Raw genomic sequence first — 17779 nt, 5'->3', positions numbered from 1 at the left:
TTGTGCCAAACATAATTTCTTTTCTGTCGCAAGCAGTCAAATTGATATCCACAAGACCTTCATTAATCTACTTCTGGTAAAAGAAATGAAATGGTTATGCGTGCTCTTCTGCCGTGAAGAGCTTCTCGGCTTCCCCTCGTCGTGGGATTTTGCCGACAGTAACAGAAATTTCTAGACGAGAAGCCAACGGTTTGTCGCTGTCTGGTTTGTGCTGCGTTGCTCCAAGCGAGTACGCGTTCAGCAAAGTGGACGACTTCCGGCCACGCACAACTGGCAAGACACAACGCGGAAACTCGTCTGCAAAAGTAACTTTCACCCCTTGTTGTGTTTTGGAGCTTGCGAAATCGTTCAGAAGGAATGATACTACAAAAGAGAAGTTCATCAATATATGCTATTTCTTAGTTTGCCTTCTAGATCACCGATAGAGCGGACAGATAATTACTAGATCCCTATACACAATTTTACAGAATTCCGTGCTGCTAGGCAGCAGGAATGCCCGACACATGCCCGACATTTCTGGTCTGCATTCTAGCATTCTCAGCGATTTCGTGGGCGGTCTTTAGCTTCTCAACGATGAGATCATAGTGCGCACGCTTGTGCAAAGTCTCTTCGTCCTCGCGTGCCAATTTCTCGACGTCCTCCTCGCTAAGCTTCAACACCCAGTCGGTCGACAAGCCCATCAATGGCCCCTCAGAATACGAGATAAAGTCTTCGACAATATCGTTCGTGATGTATCGAATGAAGGCTTCCAGGGACAGCTGGAAACAGGGTAAGTCAGTCAGTGACGACGCGATGAAGAGCGGGGAGAACTTGGGAATAGGGACACGTACCTGGTAGTAAACCTTTACGACGTCGTGCACGTCGTAGATCATGTTATTCTCGCTGGAGTGGTGGAAATGGCGAAACAAGCGCTTGGCATGGTCGATATTTATGTTGTTGCCAGACGTAAACGGCGGGATGGAACCGAGACTGTTCAGGAGCCGGACAGTCCGCAGCGCCTGGAGCCTCTCCTCGAACCTCGAATCAGTGGTCTGGAGGTGCGACGCCCGCTCCCGGCGGCAGTACTCCTTGAGTTCTTCGACGGCTTTCTTCTTCGCCTGTTGCTGGAGCTGGGTGAGGACGCGGGAGAGCTCTTGGTAGAGGATGCTGGAGCAGCAGGCGGGCGAGCAGGCGTCCTCGAGGATCCAGTTGGAGGCCGTCTCGATGTCGTTGGCTATGCAGTCGATGTGGTACTCGGCGATCCGCTGCCAGTTCTCCGACTGCTTCCTGTACAGGACCTGGATCACCTCCGTGTTCACCAGCCCCGGTAGCTCCGTCGTCTGCCAGATGCGGAGCTGCTCACCGATCTCCTCGACGAGCGGCTTGATGGGTGGCTTTTGCGAAGTGGGGAACCGCGTGGCCGCTCGGGTTTTCTCTGGCGGCGTCAAGGGGGGGGATGTGGCGCCGCGCTCGTGCTCGGCACCCATGGTCTCTCCGGCAAGCCTCGCCGCGTAAAATTTCACGGCATTGGCGAGCTGCGTCATCGGATCGGCGTCGGGGTCCTCGAAGAGATGGGTGTGGCCGCGATTGTGCATCTCTGCCGTGAAGAGCTCGTTCGCCTCCCGCACCAGCCCGCGCACACGGAGCGCCTCGTCAGACAAGGAACCCGGGCTCTTGAGCGTCTTGACCGCGGTGGCGTGGTATCTCTCGACAACGTCCCTGATGTACTGCTGGCGGAGACTGTGGCTGAGGCGCGGATCGCCGAGGGCCCTCCGGGAGCTTTCGGCGTCCGAGAGCAGGCTCCGGACAGACTCCTGTATGACGGGGAAGTTACCGCGGATCTGGGCGCAGAGCAGTTTGCCGAGATGTTCCTGGAGCGCACTGGAACACCTACGTTCCCTCCGTATTTTGTCCCAGGGCGGTTGATCGAAGAGCTTGCGTTCAGCTTCCTTGACATCGAAATCGTCGTCATCAAGCTCAGAACGATTTCGCACTACAAACCAGCCGCCTTGCATGGCCTTTTCCGAGTCTTCGCCGCCCTCGCTTGCGATTTCGATCACCTATCGACGATAAGCTCATCTCCTAGTCATCGTGGCCTGAGTCAACAAGCACGAACCTCAGTTGGGGACTCCAATCTGTCGCACTTGGTAAAGACACCGACAAGGCGTTTCTTGTCAACAAGCTTGGCAGCCATGTTGAAGATCTCCTGTGTCTCCAGATCTGCAGTAGCAGCGGCCACACAGCTGGGATTGGTCAGTTCTGTGAGGGGACCAAACCGGGCGGGATTTCTCTCTCTACTAACATGACAATGTTTGCTGGTTCCCTCATGTATTCCTCCACCATCTTCTTGACACCATGCAACTCGTACTCGTTGACGTGGCGAGGCCACGCAATGATACCCGGCACATCGAGGATGCTAAAGTGCGACCGGGACGGGCCCGAGAGCTCGATGCGAAGAACCTGAGTGGCGAAGTTTTTCGTGTGAGACCCTTGACCGGGTTTGATGCCCATATACGAGGCTGATATCTTGACGCACAGTCAGAATCGGCATGGCACCGACGACAGTAACAGTGTTCCGACAGAAGAGAGATTGCGTACATTTTCCATCATCTCGCCGAATTCCTCGGCCCCCAGACGATCGCTGACATAACTGTACCTTTTGTAGGCGTCATCCGGTGGATACCCAAAAATGTCTGTCACTTCGGGGTCGACGATGGTGATTTTGACGGCGTTCGTACTGCCGGGCGCCGTCCTGCGCGACACGATGCGCGTGGCGAAGCGGGTGCAGCATCCCTTGCCGACGGGGAACGGGATGTCAGTCGGGCTCTGGAGCAGCGAGGACTTGCCGGCGGACTGGCCTCCGACTATGACCAGCTGGCGTTTGTGGTGTTTTGGTCAGCTCTCGCACAGCAAAAGGTTTTGTCAAGGATCATTCATTGATGCATTGGGCAAGATAAGGTACCTGAGGAATCGCCAACTCCTGGCCCACGCCGCACGACTGCAGCCGATCGATGGCGTCGAACAGGATCCTACTGCTCTCGCTGTCAAAGGGGTTGCCTGGAAGGACGTCATACCGCTCTTCGTCCAGCGCGTTGTCCTCTTTGTCGGAGCACGGAGAGTAGGTTACAGAGTCGGCGGCCTGAGAATCGCCGTTCTGCGAACCGAGATCACTTCTAGGGCGGCGTGGCGTGCTGAGGCGCGGTATCTGCCGCTCAGAGCCGAATGCCCTGGGTGAGGTTGCGGATGGCGGTGTCATGGTTTTGTCGAAGCTATGCCGGCACGGCCGAAGACAAAGGGCAATCAAACAAGTGGTTTGGCCTACAGAACTAATGTCAAGCCACGAAAAGAAATAGAACAGGAGGAGGGCAGCGAGGACAGCCAAAAGTAAAGTGTTGCGGTTTCGGGACTGTGAAATGTGATGAGCGGGAAAGAGACGGAAGTGATGACGGAAGTGATGTGGACTGCGCGCTTTCGACTGGATGTTGAAGTTGATACTGCAAAAACTGCATTTATACCACAGATTTGATACTATTTATACCCCAGATGGTGGTTTGAATGGACACAAGTTGAGCACGTTTTGACTGAATCTCCTAATGGCGATTGCAAATGCAGGAGAGGCTTTGTTGGTAGCAGGTTTGACTAGGGGGGCCTACCTCAAGGACCACATGCAAGCAGAGCAATCCCATTGGGCAATTTCAGATAAACACAGCTTATCTTTACTCCGCCTGACCCGAGGGAATGGTTACGAAACGGGTCGGATTCTCCCCCGGCCGCCCCTTGAAGCAATCCAATCTGGGGGGGGGGGATATGATGTGCTTAGCGGCCGCCCGGAATCGCCGCCAGCCCCCGGCCACGATATCCGGCCTCTATTCCACATATAGCGGTTGGTCCTCCCCGCACCTGGGTCCACTGATGGAATTGGAACGTTCTCCGATGCGCTGCAGGGAAGGTGGAAACAACACTGTCAAGTCAAGGGGATGCAACCAACGACCCAACGACAGCCTGATGCGCTCCCCTGCTCTCTGCGGCCACGCTGGACCCCAATAACGGAGCCAGGATTTGGGTCAACGCCGAGTTTGGAACCAGGCTTGGAAGAGATCTACCCGCCAGGAAACCACGAGGCTTTTTCCGAAACTGGAAGTTTATTACTCAACTCGACACAGCTGACGTGGCTCAGGTATCGCAGCTGGCAACTGGGATATGGTACGAGTCGTTTCATCTTGAGCGTCCGGATACCAGGCCGGCATGCCACGTAGCCCCAAGTGCGGTCATGTACCGCGTCCCTGTGGGCGTCACGCCTCTTCCTCGCGTCGTGCCGTGACCACTACGCGCCAGCCCCCTTTTTGTCCTCTGCCGATGTCTGAAACACCTTGTCCGCTTCCTGTTCTGCGAGTTTGCGAATCAGAATGTGTCAGATAGGCTGCGGTTCGGTAGAGAGCTGGCTCAACTGTGTGTGTTCTGCGTGTCGTGTGGGCCAAGGCCAACAATAACTTCCCCCCCTCACCATCATCGTTTTCTTGAGCCCAAAAAGAGCGCTGTTTGACCATTAGACTAAAGGAATATCGTAAGCTGCAAGCTTGCGCAATAACTACATTCAAGGAAGCAAGGAGGAAATAAAACAAAAAGACAAGGTAAAACACAAGCAAATGACAGGTGGAATCAAGCAAATCCATTAATAGTTAAAACCCAGGGAAACTTTGCTGAATATAAGACTACGTACTCTGTAGACAGACAGATCTACGCTATTAAAAATTAATAGTTGCTCCTTACACTTAACTTAGGGTGTGTGACACTCTACGTGTAGGAAATAGAGAACGAACCATGACTAACCTTCGACAGCCTCTTACTACTAGGCAGCAGCAGTAGCCTTACGCCGCCTCTCATATAGGGGCTTCAACCGACCTTCCAACGCTTCTTTACAGTAGTCTTCAAACGAGATACCCTTGAAGTCAGGATACAGGTCCTTGGCGACTTGGTAGCCTAGGTAGCGCGCGTACTCAGGGGTGTTGTCCCCCCTCAGATCCCACGACTTCTGGAACTGCAACACAGAGAGCCTGTCGATATTGTCCTTGTTGGCGATCTCAGCCTCAATCTGTTCTGATGAGAGCTACACAAGAGGTAAGCCAGATAATCGACCAACACATTGCCAAAGGGTTATGGAATCCCTAGGATACTTTTCCCTTTATTGTCTTCGGATCAAGGGGGAGGGAGGTGGGCGCTCTGGTGGTAGGACTTACATATTCCCTCTCAATCTTCTCACCACTCAGCTTCTCGATCAAGTCGTAAACTTCGTTGTGTGTTCTCAAGTCGGTATACGCAAAGACTTTTTGGTTCAGAGTCCGAGCGTCGGCAATGATGCGGGCGACGTAGTTGCCGACATCTCTCAAGTCTGTCCTACCGCAGACCGTGCTTCCATCCCCTGCAATGCGGTTGCCTGTGACGCCTACGACGGAGTCAAGCCGACCTGACGGAACGCGCGGCAGGCTGATCTGGTACCACCAACCGACGTCGATGACGGTGTATGGTAAATAGATCGTTTGAACGTGGTTCAGCGTGTCTTCTTTCTGTGTCAGAAGCGTCAGGTGGTTCCCGTCAAAACAAACTTCATTATCCAACAAGGCTAGAAAGGTTTTCAGGGAAGCATACGTGATCGCGGAACCACAACATGCCTCTGGCGGGCATCACCGGTCCGAAGAAGCACGGCACGAACCGCTTGACGCCGGCCTTCTTCGCCGCGTTGGCAAGGGGTATTTCGTACTTCAGCTCGCTCGCAAGAATGGTTGAGATGACCACATCGATCCCCATGAGCTGGTTTGTAATTTCATCCTCGGGACCACCAAGGTCGGCCGCCGCTATCTTGACGCCCCTTTTCTCCAGATCCAACACCTCTGGCTTTTTGAGCGAAGTTGGCCTGACCAAAGCAGTGATGTCCTGTTCGCACGTGTTAGACTCTGCGACAGATGAATAGACCAGCTTGGATATCTTTTGCAAGAGAGGCTAGGGGTGTTGCATACGAATTTGGTGTCTGCGGATGCGAGTAAGCCATTGACGATGGAGCTCCCGGTCTCTCCGGTAGCACCCACAATGGCGACTTTCATTTTGCAAGCTGTGTTGGAGATGCTGAATATGGCTCGCAAGAATAGGCAGCGAACTTATCGTGGGATGTGTTGACAGAGATATCTCACATTGATTAAGAATATGTAGAGAATGTGTGGTTTATTTTAACTTTATAGGCCTCCACCGGTCTAAGAACGAGCGGTACTATGTGGTATCCAAGCCTCTGATGTCAAGGTCCACCTGGTTCTTGCGGACTATTCTCTTGTGCGAAGTCGACAGTCTGAAGTCCGCAGAGAAGCGGGGAAGACACTGCGGAGTATGACGAATTGCCTGCTTCTCTACTCTATATCTAGAAAGACAAGAAACAAAGCCTGCAGTTCAAAGTCCGCAGACAAGTGGGGAAGATGCTGCGGAGAACAGCGACTAGCCTGCTCCTCATTTTCAAAAAAGAAAGAAAAGAAAAAGAAAACCCGCCGGTGTTTCGAAGTCTGCAGTAAAACAGAAGTTACTGCAAGGCTACAGAGATATTGCTGGAGGGGGAGCAAGATGGGCCAACGGAGTAGCTACTTGATTAGTGTGCAATATCTTAAGATTTACGTGATACAGAGCACCTATTTATTTGCCTGTGTCCTCTAGGATCGCATCGGCCGCCTTCTCCGCCGCCATGTAGAGCGAGACGACGGGGAACACGCCCATGATCTTCGGGAAAGCCGACATGTCCACGACGCGCAGGCCGTCAACACCGCGGACGCGGAAAGAGCTGTCCAAGACCGCCATTGGGTCGTCGTCGGAGCCGATGGGGCATGACGAGGACGCGTGGTGGCCCCACGACTCTTCCTGGATCCACTGCTTCAAGTCCTCGTCCGAGCTGATCTCCGCGGGCGGCCAGACGCGCTCGAACTCGCCGGCGATGGGCGGGATATCTTCGATGGCCTTCATACCGAATCGCATGCCCTCGATCATGGCCTGGATGTCCTTGTCGGCGTCGGCCTGGGACGCGCCCTCGTAAAAGTTGTGGAAGGTGATCTTTGGCGTGTCGCGGGGGTTGGTGCTCGTGAGGTTGACAGTCCCGGCGTTGTTGCGCGTGTGCGCCTTGAGGACCAGCCACGTCCAGTGGTTCTTGGACGTTGCCGTCAACACGTTTTGCGAGTATCCGGGATAGTAGCCTTGGAAGTTGGCCGGGATCCCGCCCACCCACACGTCGTGCTCCCCCTCGGCCTGCGACGACAGCATGAACATGCCCAGCGCGATGCCTCCGGTTGTGTAGGCGCCCTTGAGCGGGCCCACGCCTGTGACCCATCGCTCATAGCATGGGTCTCCCTCGGCGAGAAAAGTGCAGTCCCCAACGAGCGAAAAGCCTTCCTCGGTCCTTGCTGTGACACCAAGTTCGTATCGGTCTACAATTCATGCGTCTTCCGTTAGAGTCCAAGGTTGTAACATCGCAGGTACAGTAGTTTACACGAAAAGCGCAAACTCACCTTGGAGGTTGGTGCCGACTCCGGGAATATCCTTCACAACAGGAATGTCAAACTTCTCCAGCTCGTCCTTCGGCCCGACACCAGACAGTTTGAGAATCTGAGGCGTGTTGAAAGTACCAGCAGAAATTATGACCTGTGATGGCCGGCTTTGGTCAGCCTCATGCGTGTTCTCGGTCGCTCCGGGCCAAGTGAAAGAAGCCGTAGCAAAACATTCCCTGGAAGACTTACCTCACGAGTAGCTGAGACCGACCCAGCAACACCACCGTCCTGGGATTCGCTGGCGCGAGGGTCCGCTCTATAGAGGCTCTCGCCAAAAAGGTATTCCACACCCGTGGCCTGAGGCTTTTCGCCAGAAGTGTTGAACTGGACTTTGGTCACGAGCGTGTTGAGGGCGATGTCGAGCTTGTACTTCTTCGAACCGTCAGGGTTCTTGGCTGTGGCGACGGAGTACACAAGATCACGGGGCGAAGATCTTTTGTATTCCGGCGCGCCCATGGAGAGGGGGATCTGCGTCAGCATGGGGGTGCTGTCCCGGTCGGGAGAGTTGTTGTTGATGTCGTGTAAAAGCAGCTGCTACCGTGTCAGTGGCGGCACAGAACAGCATGTTGCTCCGGGATTGAGACAAGGGGTCCTCACGGTGGTCAGGCCGTCAACCAAGCCAGTAAGATAGTCGAGAGGGAGAACCTGCAGTTCATGTCAGTCCTGGCAGTTTGGTATCAAGCTTCGATTCTCTTACTTTGTCGAGCAAACCGCCAAGAACCGGCAGACCCGTCACAAGCTTGTTGACCTTGGTGAGTAGGCCATCCACCTTGATACCAGCAGCGGCCGAGCCTCCCAAGATGACGGAAAGAAGCTTGAGGTCTTGGGCAATCAGGATTAACGGCGTCAATGCGGTCTTCAACCATCCGCTGTAGCCGTGAGCGAGCAGGTCGCTGGGAAAAGGCGCCTGGTTCTTCTCGATCTTGGTGAAGTACTTTCTCATGTTTTCGGCATCCCAGCTCTCGTCACCAGTCAGCTCTTTGATATAGTTCCAGTCGCGCTTATGCGGGTAGATGGCGAGCATAGCATTGTGCTCAGCACAGCCTGTGGACGATCATGTGTCTTAGCATATCTTCCGCATCGTTCGAAAGAGAAGTCCCGGAATATAGACTGGCACTCACCACCAAGACCACCGACACGAGGGTAGTAGTTGCCTAGGACCTTGGCTCCCTCGGGTGGGTTGGTGCCACTGTAGAGGTCGCCCTCCTTGGTGCGATATGTGAGCTTTCTGTCCCGCTTGGTCATCTGCTCATCCTCGTAGTGGTGTGTGTAGTAGCCCCAGCTGAGCTCAGTTCGCTCCGAAGACCAGATGCTCATGGCGGGAACCTGGACTTCTCGCAGTTCTCCATGATCACCGCCCGCATCAATCAACAGCACGCTGTGTCCAGCCATCGCCAAGCGGGCGGCGACAGGAGAGCCACCCGGGCCGGATCCGACGACAATGTACTCGTACTCCTTGTCGGGCGGCGGAGCAGCGGTGAGTTGGGGTCCCAGAGCTTCATAGCGAGTCTGATCTGGGTTACGAGGATAGTTGAAGTCAAAATCACCCCTGTGTACAACGAAGTCAGCCTGACTTGTGTTGCTGACCAACTTGGAGAATCCCAAGGTGTAAAACTTGTGCTCACCCTAACTGCTTCGCTGCGAGGGTCACCGGCACCCAAAGAAGGTACGAAGAATATGTAAGTCTCATGATGAATAGAGACCAATCATTAACGGATTACAAAAAAGACAGCAGATTGAACAAAGGAGTGACTGGGAAAACGCGACAAACTGCCTCGCTGCCGGAATAGGATGAGCTGTCGGAAAGGAAGAGAGAGGCTGAGGGCAGTTCCTTGTCCAGAAAGGATGACAGCTGTAGTGTATATTGATTGCGTCGTCGCTCTTAATGGCTGACAACCTCCGCAAGAGTCTGGAAAAGGGGCCAAAACTGGACGATCTCTTCTTCTTTCGCTCAACATCCAAAAGGATAATAGATGACACACGAGGGGCAGCATGCAGGGAGATCATTAAACTGTCCGAAAATGGTAGACCATGGACGATCAAGTAACCTGGGGGCCCCCTTTCTGCAGTCGGCAATTTTTCTTAGCCACTGAGAGATCGTCAATTTCCATCCTAGGGAGGGCGTCTCCACCATGCCAAGTCGGGGGGGTTCAACTGCCTGCGTAGTATTCTTGCAGATCGACGGAACCATCCAGTACCCAAACATGCAGAAGAATGAAACACCGAGTTTCCGAAAAGCAAATCCAAAGAGCCATTAGATTAGCCTTTTTGGACTACCAAGCTTCCCTAGTGACTCGATGTCTTTGTTTCCACGTAGTGTACACAGCCACAATATCCCCAACATCTTTGAACGCTTGCTCTATGTCCCATGGACGTCTTACTGCAACCTCAAACAGGACGATTCAAGCAGCTCATCCAAAGAGCACCATCTCCAACTGGGTCAATTTACATACTACATCCATCTAAGGAGGGGCCACAAGTTACAGGGTGCTTGTGCGAATCTTCATCAATCGAAACACAACTGATCTACGAAGCGCAATCGCCTCGTCTGATTCAAGTGAGGCTCCGGATGCCCACTGATTGTCTTGAGTATTCCTAGATGTGGACGGCAGTCTGACCAATTGTATCCTCTGTCGATGCAAAGACGGCGATCTCGGCAATTGCCCCAGAACGGCCATCAAAGACGTTCAACCAGACATCGAGTTCTGCGCACAAACCAGGAATCGCGCCGGCAGCAGGGAGTAAATGCCGGCATGCCGGCATGCAGGGGTCGTGACTCGGCCTACCTAGTTTGTTGCAACAACGTAAGATTAGGACAATTCCGCCTAGACCTTTCGAATGCGTGCTTTGCAAGGGGCTTGCGCGCATAGAGAAAATCATTGCCGCTGGAGTCGAGCAAGCGGTCAAGGTCCCGAAAATCACTGTGTTCTTTAACAACGTTAAGCTGGAACTCCGGGTTCGGCCAGTTGCGATTCATAATGAAAAACCCACGTCGCCGGCAAAACGGCTCCAGCATAACTGACTCGATCCTCGTGAAGGTCATCGCTCTTTCAGTGCGAAATAATGCCAACAACCCCAACTAAATTATGCTTTCGGGATTGTCTTCTCTACTGACTCTCAGAACCCATCTACAATAACACCACACTCCATCAAGGGCTGCCAAGCAGAAGAGCTTTTAAGTAGGCAAAACGAAATTAAATCCCCGATCGTGTTCCAAGACGTGTGGGGTCTTCTCAACGATGGGACTCTCAATACCAGTTATTGTCATATTTATCTCTTGCCTTTCATACCCGACTGCGAGGTGTTTGCCTTTTTCTTCTTAGTTCAACATTAGCTTCCTGTTCTCCTTGCCGAACCTCCAGAACTCCAGCTGTTGGTATTCCACCCAGCAGAGACCAAACCCTGAGCCAACACGGCTACGTACCCTGAGCATTTTGGCCATTATGAAATTCCTCGCGGGTGTACGGATACTCCTCACTAGTCTCTTGTTGGTCTCCACGGTCTGTGCTACCGACAGACTGGGACCTAGGGCTGCCGAAGGGGGAGGCCAGCTGGATCCGTCAGTTGCAGCAAAGGTTCTGCAGAATTTCCCCCAATGTGGTGTTAGTCCCTCTTGTTCACCCCTTTTGGTTGCTTTACTTTTCCGTTTTCAGTCCTTCTTTCCATGGGTAAACCACTGGAGGGAAGAATGTGTTTGTCAAGCCAACACAAAGCTAACAAGTACCTCTGATTTCGTACAACAGGTCGGCTGTCTCGTCAAGATTGTACCAGGCTCGACATGTGGCTTCAACACAACCTGCGTGTGTCATGATGCGGCCCTTCAAAAACAGATAGCTGGCTGCTTAGCCATGCAATGCACCAGTCTTGAAGCATTAGGTATGTGCTTGTGGTCTCTTGTTTCTTTTTATCCCCAAGTTGTACGAGAACTAAGAGAACATCAGCTGCTAGAAATGCCTCGGCAACAATGTGCCACGAGCCTGTCCGTGACAAAAGATTGGAGCAGGCTCTTGTGTCTATTGTTGGCTGCGGTGTGACTCTTGTCATCTTCATCGTCCGCATAAGCTTCATCGTCTTCTCGAAGGACCGGACGTTGGCATTGGATGACTACGCCATTATCGTTGCCATGGCGGCTACCTTGGCGGTCAGCACCATCAGTCCCATAGGTATGATTACATACTGTTCCCCAAGACGCAGCAGCGTGCGGCTAACAGTATATGCAGCGGACTACCATGGAGTTGGCAAAGACATCTGGACTCTTGAGAAATACAACTTGGAGATGGCGTTATTCGTAAGTAATTATTCGAGCTTCTGCTACGTCGCTCAACGAGCTTGATTGCTAACATGTTTGCTTTTTCCTACATTTAGCACTATTACATAGCCGAGATTGTTTATTTCGTCGCCCAAGGGTTTGCGAAAATAGCAATGTGCCTCTTCATGCTACGAATCTTCCCCAAGAAGAACATGCGCGTCAGGATCTACATGGTCTGCGGCCTTGTGTTCGCCTACATGATCGCCTTCATAACTGCGACTCTGCTGCAGTGTCAACCAATCAGCTACTTCTGGAAGCAGCTCGACGATACGGTCGAGGGGAGGTGCAACAACATACACCTGCAGGCCTGGATCTCCGCTGGCATCAACATCGGACTTGACGTCATCATCATCGCCTTGCCTATTAAAAGCCTATGGGCAATGCAGGCCAGTCTCGCCAAGAAAGTAACTGCTATCTGCATGTTCTCACTCGGCGCACTGTACGTCCATTCCCACTCAGCTCGGTTCGTGTTTGTTCGGGAAGTCGAGATGGCTGACTATTATGTTCATAGGGTGACGATCATCAGCATCATTCGTCTACAGTCTTTGATCTCTTTCTCCAAGTCTATCAACCTCACGTGTAAGTGCCCCTAACAACAACAATTACCCCCTCCATTGGCAAAACAAGTTCTGACGCGAATCGCAAAATCAATAGGGGACGGAAGGAAAGCAGGTTCGTGGAGTCTGGCTGAGTTGTATGTTGCCATTATCTGCACGTGCCTGCCAACAATACGAATCATGATTATGAAGGTCGGGACAAAGAAGTTCGGCTGGACTGGTGCTTCATCCAGTGGCCCGTCCCAAGGCTCAGCAAAGACTGGTTTCGTCAACTTCAGGTCGCAAGGGTCGAACAACTCTACAACAACGTCAAGGAAGGATTTCAAGGGCTCGGAATTCATCATGCTGAACGACGTAGACTCTGTTCATTCCAAGGGGCCAACGAGAGCGCGAACGGATTTTTAGAGGCATTCTCACGCAAGGGAGACGGGGAGGCGGCGCAATAGGAACCCAGCGTTTCGCTTGAAGCAACCAAACAGTTGACCTGAGCATCATTATTGACCTGGACGGGTGTTTTAACTCGATCGTCTATGACATCACGAACCCCGTTACAAACGTCGCCCAGGACTCCATGCAACCGTAGACGCTCTTCCTGACTGAACGAGATGAGCCTGAGTCATCTTGAGGATTGTGTCGAGTTTGAGCGAGAGATAAATTCTTACAGACGAGAGCATAATGTGCCATGTTGACAGGTCCTTGTCTTAGAGTCCCATGTACCTTTGAGCCTTGTATTCGTGTTGCACAAGTCGCAAAGTCTCATTGGCAAGTCAAGCAAAATCTCTCACTGCATCATTGTTCGCATCCCTGTCGTCCTTTCAGCTCAGCCACTCCAAGCCAGGACGCATTTGCTACCATTCTTTTTCAGATGGTGTGCCAACATCCCCATTCGGTCAAGCAGCACACGCTACCGTACTGGAGCCAATCACACTTGAGAAAACCCCTACATGTAAAGTATTGATGCAAGCGCCCCGAGTCCCCATGCGGCGTTAGGATGAGGATTGCTTCTCCAAAGGGGCAAGCTGCTACTAGGATGATTTCGTGCCGCTTGCGCTAAGTGGAAACTGTTAGGAACATGACGACAACGATAGGTTTTCGATAACCATTCGTCGAGCGAGACGAGACGTGTGGCAGTTCCCATGTCTACACGCCTTCGGCCATCTCGAAGAAGAGAGCTACGTCTCATCGGCTTTCTGACAAGCCACCTGACGCGAAAAGGAATGCAGCAAACAGATCGATAGATTCGTCTGGAACGAGACGTATCATCAGACCCAGGTTCTCCGCCCCGCAGACAAGGTCATGTACGAAAAAGGGGATCGCAGAGCTGATCTCTCCTGCTCACACACGCCAAGGAGGATTCAGCTACTGCACGGCTATCGACAGACTAGGGAGTGGTCTTTTTTGCTGCCGTGTGACAGCGGACGCGGCTAGACAAGTTGCCGAAAAGGGGCGGCTGGGGTCAGTAAGGATACCTTGGAAAGCCGCTGCGACGAGCTGAGCTGGACCAGATCGACGAGACATAACATAGTTTGGGACGGATGACCGCGCGAGGCTGGCTGAATGGTAACTATGAGACGAGAGAATTGTGCTTCAAACGGCAAGCAAAGACTCGAATAGGAGAAGATGGACGATTTTCAACGCCTTGTAGTGAGCATATTGTGACGCTGCGACTCAAAGGAGGTCTTCTCCCAATAGCTCTACAATGTGACGATGTGACGAAAGTGTGATATGGACGGCAGGCGGACGACATGTAGGGAGTTGTGATCAGCAAGTCGTCTTTGCAACGGAATATTGCTTCTCGCCCCTGAGAGGCCGGCGAGATGTGACGATGTGCCAGGACGTACGTTTAGGTCGGTATACTAGGGCTCAGACGGGCGAATGGGGACGGGATATCATCACTTTTCTGGCGTTTGGCCCGAGACGTTTTGCTCTCGCCCTTGCAGTGAAGTCGTCTTCCCTTGAGCCGACCTATGAGGACGTGGCAAGAGGTGTTTGAGGCGGGAATCGGACGGCTACGGCATGCAGAATGACTTGCGATGAACATGTTGGCGTTGTGATGGACATCCCTTGCTCCCATGGAGTCACAGACGTCTGGTCTTCAGGGGCAGTTTGACAAGAACAACATCGTCTATAAAAGCCAGCAATCTGCTCCCGAGAGAGAAATGGATCTCAACAACAGAAGAAACCACAAACACAAGCACAAGAACTTATCTACTCACTCACCCACTTACACTTACTTGCCTTCTTAGTCACTCAACTACTTAACCACCTACTCCCTTCCGTTATCATGTCTCAAGCCGGGATCTGGACCCTTAGCCCTGTCGTTCAGGAGGAGAGCATCGTGTCGTCCTACGTCGAAGTCTCGGGTGAACATGGCGGCGTTGGCACCCAAGAGTCCATCATTGGCGTAGATCGCCGCCACCTCGCTCTCCCGGGCGACTTCATGGACGGTGGCCGGTACCGATGTAAGATCAACCAGCCCGATTCCGTCACCTCATCTCCACGATCTCATCTCCATGATCTCATCTCCACGACCAAAGAGCTAGCTAACCAGACCAAACAGCGGTTGTCAAAATCAAGACTCGCTTCGGCGACGTCGACAAGGGCACTTCGGTGTGGATGATGGGCACAGGCTGGCTCATCCGCCCCAACTTGCTCGTCACGGCCGGCCACGTCGTGTACGACTGGAGCCGAGGCCTGGGCGAGGCTCGCGAGATCCGATGCTACATTGGATACAGTGGCGCCGCCTCTGTCGGCAAGCCGCACGTGCAGACGCGCAGCGCGACCAAGATCGTCACCACGGCCGAGTGGCTCTCCACCAAGGCGGACCGCACTCGCGCCAAGGACGTGGCCTTCATCCAGGTCGACCGCGACTTCGAGGGCAACCTGTCCCTGTTCAAATACAGCATCAACACGCCCGTTGCGGGCCGCGGGTCAAACCTCGGCGTCGTCGGCTACCCGGGCGACAAGTCCCTGAGGAACGAGGACACTGGCGAGAACGAGATGGGCGCCGAGATGTACGAGGCCTTCCAGGACACCGACTACGACATCGGAAAGAGCCAGCGCAACATGATCGAGTACAAGATCTCGACCTACGGAGGCCAGTCCGGTGCCCCCATCGTCCGCCGCGGCGACATGATGGTCATCGGCACCCACTGCTACGGCGGCGGCGGCTTCGAGAGCAACTCTGGCAACTCCATCGGCGGCCAGTTCGGCAACATGTACAGCAAGTACATTGATCTCTTCATCCAGCCCCTGGACGCGCCAAATGGCAAGGCTGCCATTGTCACACTCGGCCACGCAAGCAACGCCAATGGCCAGGCGGTCCCCAGCAGCCAGGTCATCAGCAACGGCCAGGTCACCAAAAGCCAGATCGCCAACGGCCAGGTTGGCAACGGCCTCGCCCTAATCAACAAGAACAACTACAACTACAACAACAACTCGAGTTCGGGGCCGCCCGTCGGCGACGCCGAAGGCTTCTTGGACATCCTTCGGGCCGTCGGAAAGGTCGGGTCTGTTGCGCTGCCCATTGCCGGAACGATCCTCGGAGGCCCCATCGGCGGCAGCATCGCAACTGTTGCCGGCAGCCTGCTGGGCATGGTCTCGGGGGCGGAGAGCGCTCTCGACAACGGGGCCTCTTCTCCCGAGAGCTTCGCTCCCCACCAACTTTCCCGAGGCGCCGCCGAGCGTGCGGTGCTCGCCGAGGCGGCTTTGCAGACCATTGTTTCGCTCGACCGCGGCGACGTGGCCGAGGGCCTCATTGACGATGTCGTGAGCACCTTCAAGCGCACCGCGCCCAAGCTCGAAGACCTCGTCAAGGTCTTGCGTCCTATTCTCACGCAGCAGGCGCTCGAAATCGCCGTCAAGGGCATGAACCGCACCGCCGGGCTCGCCCAAACCTCCCTGGAATCCGATCTCTCGCGGGCCCGTGTGAGCATTCACCACGGTGGTGATCTCACTGAGAGCGTTTTGACGGGAGGCAGCGAGGGCGCCGCCCTGCTCGAGAGCCTGCTCACGCCCACGGTTCCCGTCGGCGGCGAGGAGGGATGGATCTCGAGCCTGGGCTCGCTCATCAGCACCGGTGTCAAGTTGGCCGCGCCCATCGCCGGCAAGCTGGCCAAGGAGTACGCGCCCAAGATCATTGGCGGTCTCGTCAGCAAGATCTCGGGCGGTTCCCAGGAGAGCGTCGAGGGCTCCGACGTGATGCTCAACGACGACACCACGCGCTTCCTGCTCAAGCGCGCGTTGCTCGCCGACGCCTCGCTCACGGCCCTCCAGCGCCTCAACAAGAACGAGCTGGGCCAGCTGCGCATCCGCTCCGAAGTCCGACAGGAGCACGCCCTCGGAGACCAAGAGGGCGCTTGGGGTGACTTCTTCAAGACTGTTGTGCAAAAGGTGGCGCCCATCGCCCTCGACGGCGCCAAGAAGGCCGCCGCTGCCCTCGCCCCCAAGATCGTGGACGCTGCCCTCAGCAAGCTGGGCCGGAACGAGAGCGAGCTGAGCGTGCCCAACGGGGCCCGTACCCTCAAGACCAAGAGCTCTTACTACGACGTCCTCAACGGCAGGTCGCCCATTCAGGTAAGCAGCTTCCTCACACTGCGCGAGACGGGCGGCCAGCCGCAGTCGACGAGCCCTGCCACAGGACTCACCCAGACGCAGCGCTTGTCGGGGCGACGCTCTTCGTTGGACTCGAACCCCGACCTTCCTGTCGCATACCCCGCACCGCCGATTTAATCGAGGGCCGTAGGCTAACGTGAGTCTGCGCAGGTCACGGCATAATCGGCAATGCGCTGAAGAAGCTAACTGAAGGCTTAACAGTAAGGAGGTCCGTAGCATATCTTCACCCCGGGAGAGGTGCGCAAGTAATTGGCGGAATACGGTCGCTTTAGGACTTTTCTGTTGTGAATTTATGTTCTGGAAAATACGTGTGCTGTTAGTTGTGGGGGGGAGGCGATGATAACACTGAAAACATGTAGATGGGATACAAATAAGAAACAAGAATCCCCCTTCAACCGTGCATTCTATAAGATGAGACCGCGAACTTTGTTGAATCGTTGACACCGTCCAGCACATTAGGGAGCTTGTTGTCGGTAACATGCGGATGCTGTCACCTCGATCAGGCAGATTGTGACTGAAGCCGTCGACAGCTTAACAGTGTTGAATCAAACCAAACAGGATGCCGGGGACTTGTGTCCAGGTTGTGTAGCAGGATTGGAAAGGAGATGGAGAAATTGGCACTCCTTGATCGAAGCAGCTAGAGTTACATCCTTGCATCTTCACCTTTATTTATTCCCTCTTCTAAAAAGCCGGCGAATCGGCTTCGGTCCGTGCACAACGAACCGGGAGGGGTCCACAACGGTCCG

General features: G+C 54.0%; 6 protein-coding genes across 6 annotated transcripts; 2 read left to right on the top strand and 4 right to left on the bottom strand.

Moving 5' to 3' along the window:
- Positions 1-479: 479 nt before the first annotated feature.
- CH63R_14314 (Vacuolar sorting protein VPS1) lies at positions 480-3235 on the bottom strand (the record flags this gene model as incomplete). The annotated part of the gene is made up of 6 exons (XM_018309288.1): positions 480-758; positions 831-2039; positions 2096-2222; positions 2282-2505; positions 2578-2853; positions 2942-3235. 6 exons carry the CDS (start codon positions 3233-3235, stop codon positions 480-482), a joined length of 2409 nt encoding a protein of 802 aa, XP_018151606.1.
- A 1593-nt stretch (positions 3236-4828) lies between these two features.
- CH63R_14313 (Isoflavone reductase) lies at positions 4829-6077 on the bottom strand (the record flags this gene model as incomplete). The annotated part of the gene is made up of 4 exons (XM_018309287.1): positions 4829-5086; positions 5217-5543; positions 5626-5910; positions 5994-6077. The coding sequence occupies 4 exons, from the start codon at positions 6075-6077 to the stop codon at positions 4829-4831; spliced, it is 954 nt and encodes a 317-aa protein (XP_018151605.1).
- A 574-nt stretch (positions 6078-6651) lies between these two features.
- CH63R_14312 (Choline dehydrogenase) lies at positions 6652-9243 on the bottom strand (the record flags this gene model as incomplete). The annotated part of the gene is made up of 7 exons (XM_018309286.1): positions 6652-7433; positions 7515-7647; positions 7743-8084; positions 8151-8198; positions 8251-8597; positions 8675-9102; positions 9179-9243. The coding sequence occupies 7 exons, from the start codon at positions 9241-9243 to the stop codon at positions 6652-6654; spliced, it is 2145 nt and encodes a 714-aa protein (XP_018151604.1).
- A 905-nt stretch (positions 9244-10148) lies between these two features.
- Positions 10149-10530, bottom strand: CH63R_14311 (uncharacterized protein; the record flags this gene model as incomplete). Its single annotated transcript, XM_018309285.1, has 2 exons — positions 10149-10335; positions 10385-10530. 2 exons carry the CDS (start codon positions 10528-10530, stop codon positions 10149-10151), a joined length of 333 nt encoding a protein of 110 aa, XP_018151603.1.
- Positions 10531-11517: 987 nt separating this feature from the next.
- CH63R_14310 (CFEM domain-containing protein) lies at positions 11518-12824 on the top strand (the record flags this gene model as incomplete). Its single annotated transcript, XM_018309284.1, has 5 exons — positions 11518-11716; positions 11774-11841; positions 11919-12301; positions 12374-12441; positions 12517-12824. 5 exons carry the CDS (start codon positions 11518-11520, stop codon positions 12822-12824), a joined length of 1026 nt encoding a protein of 341 aa, XP_018151602.1.
- Positions 12825-14703: 1879 nt separating this feature from the next.
- On the top strand, positions 14704-17150 carry CH63R_14309 (ATP synthase F1; the record flags this gene model as incomplete). Its single annotated transcript, XM_018309283.1, has 2 exons — positions 14704-14881; positions 14980-17150. The coding sequence occupies 2 exons, from the start codon at positions 14704-14706 to the stop codon at positions 17148-17150; spliced, it is 2349 nt and encodes a 782-aa protein (XP_018151601.1).
- Between the last annotated feature and the right edge of the window lie 629 nt (positions 17151-17779).

Source organism: Colletotrichum higginsianum, chromosome 10 (genome assembly GCF_001672515.1).
Source record: "Colletotrichum higginsianum IMI 349063 chromosome 10, whole genome shotgun sequence".
NCBI lineage: Eukaryota > Fungi > Ascomycota > Sordariomycetes > Glomerellales > Glomerellaceae > Colletotrichum > Colletotrichum higginsianum.
The sequence above is the reverse complement of the archived record's forward strand: the minus strand, read 5'-3'. Positions and strand labels throughout refer to the sequence as shown.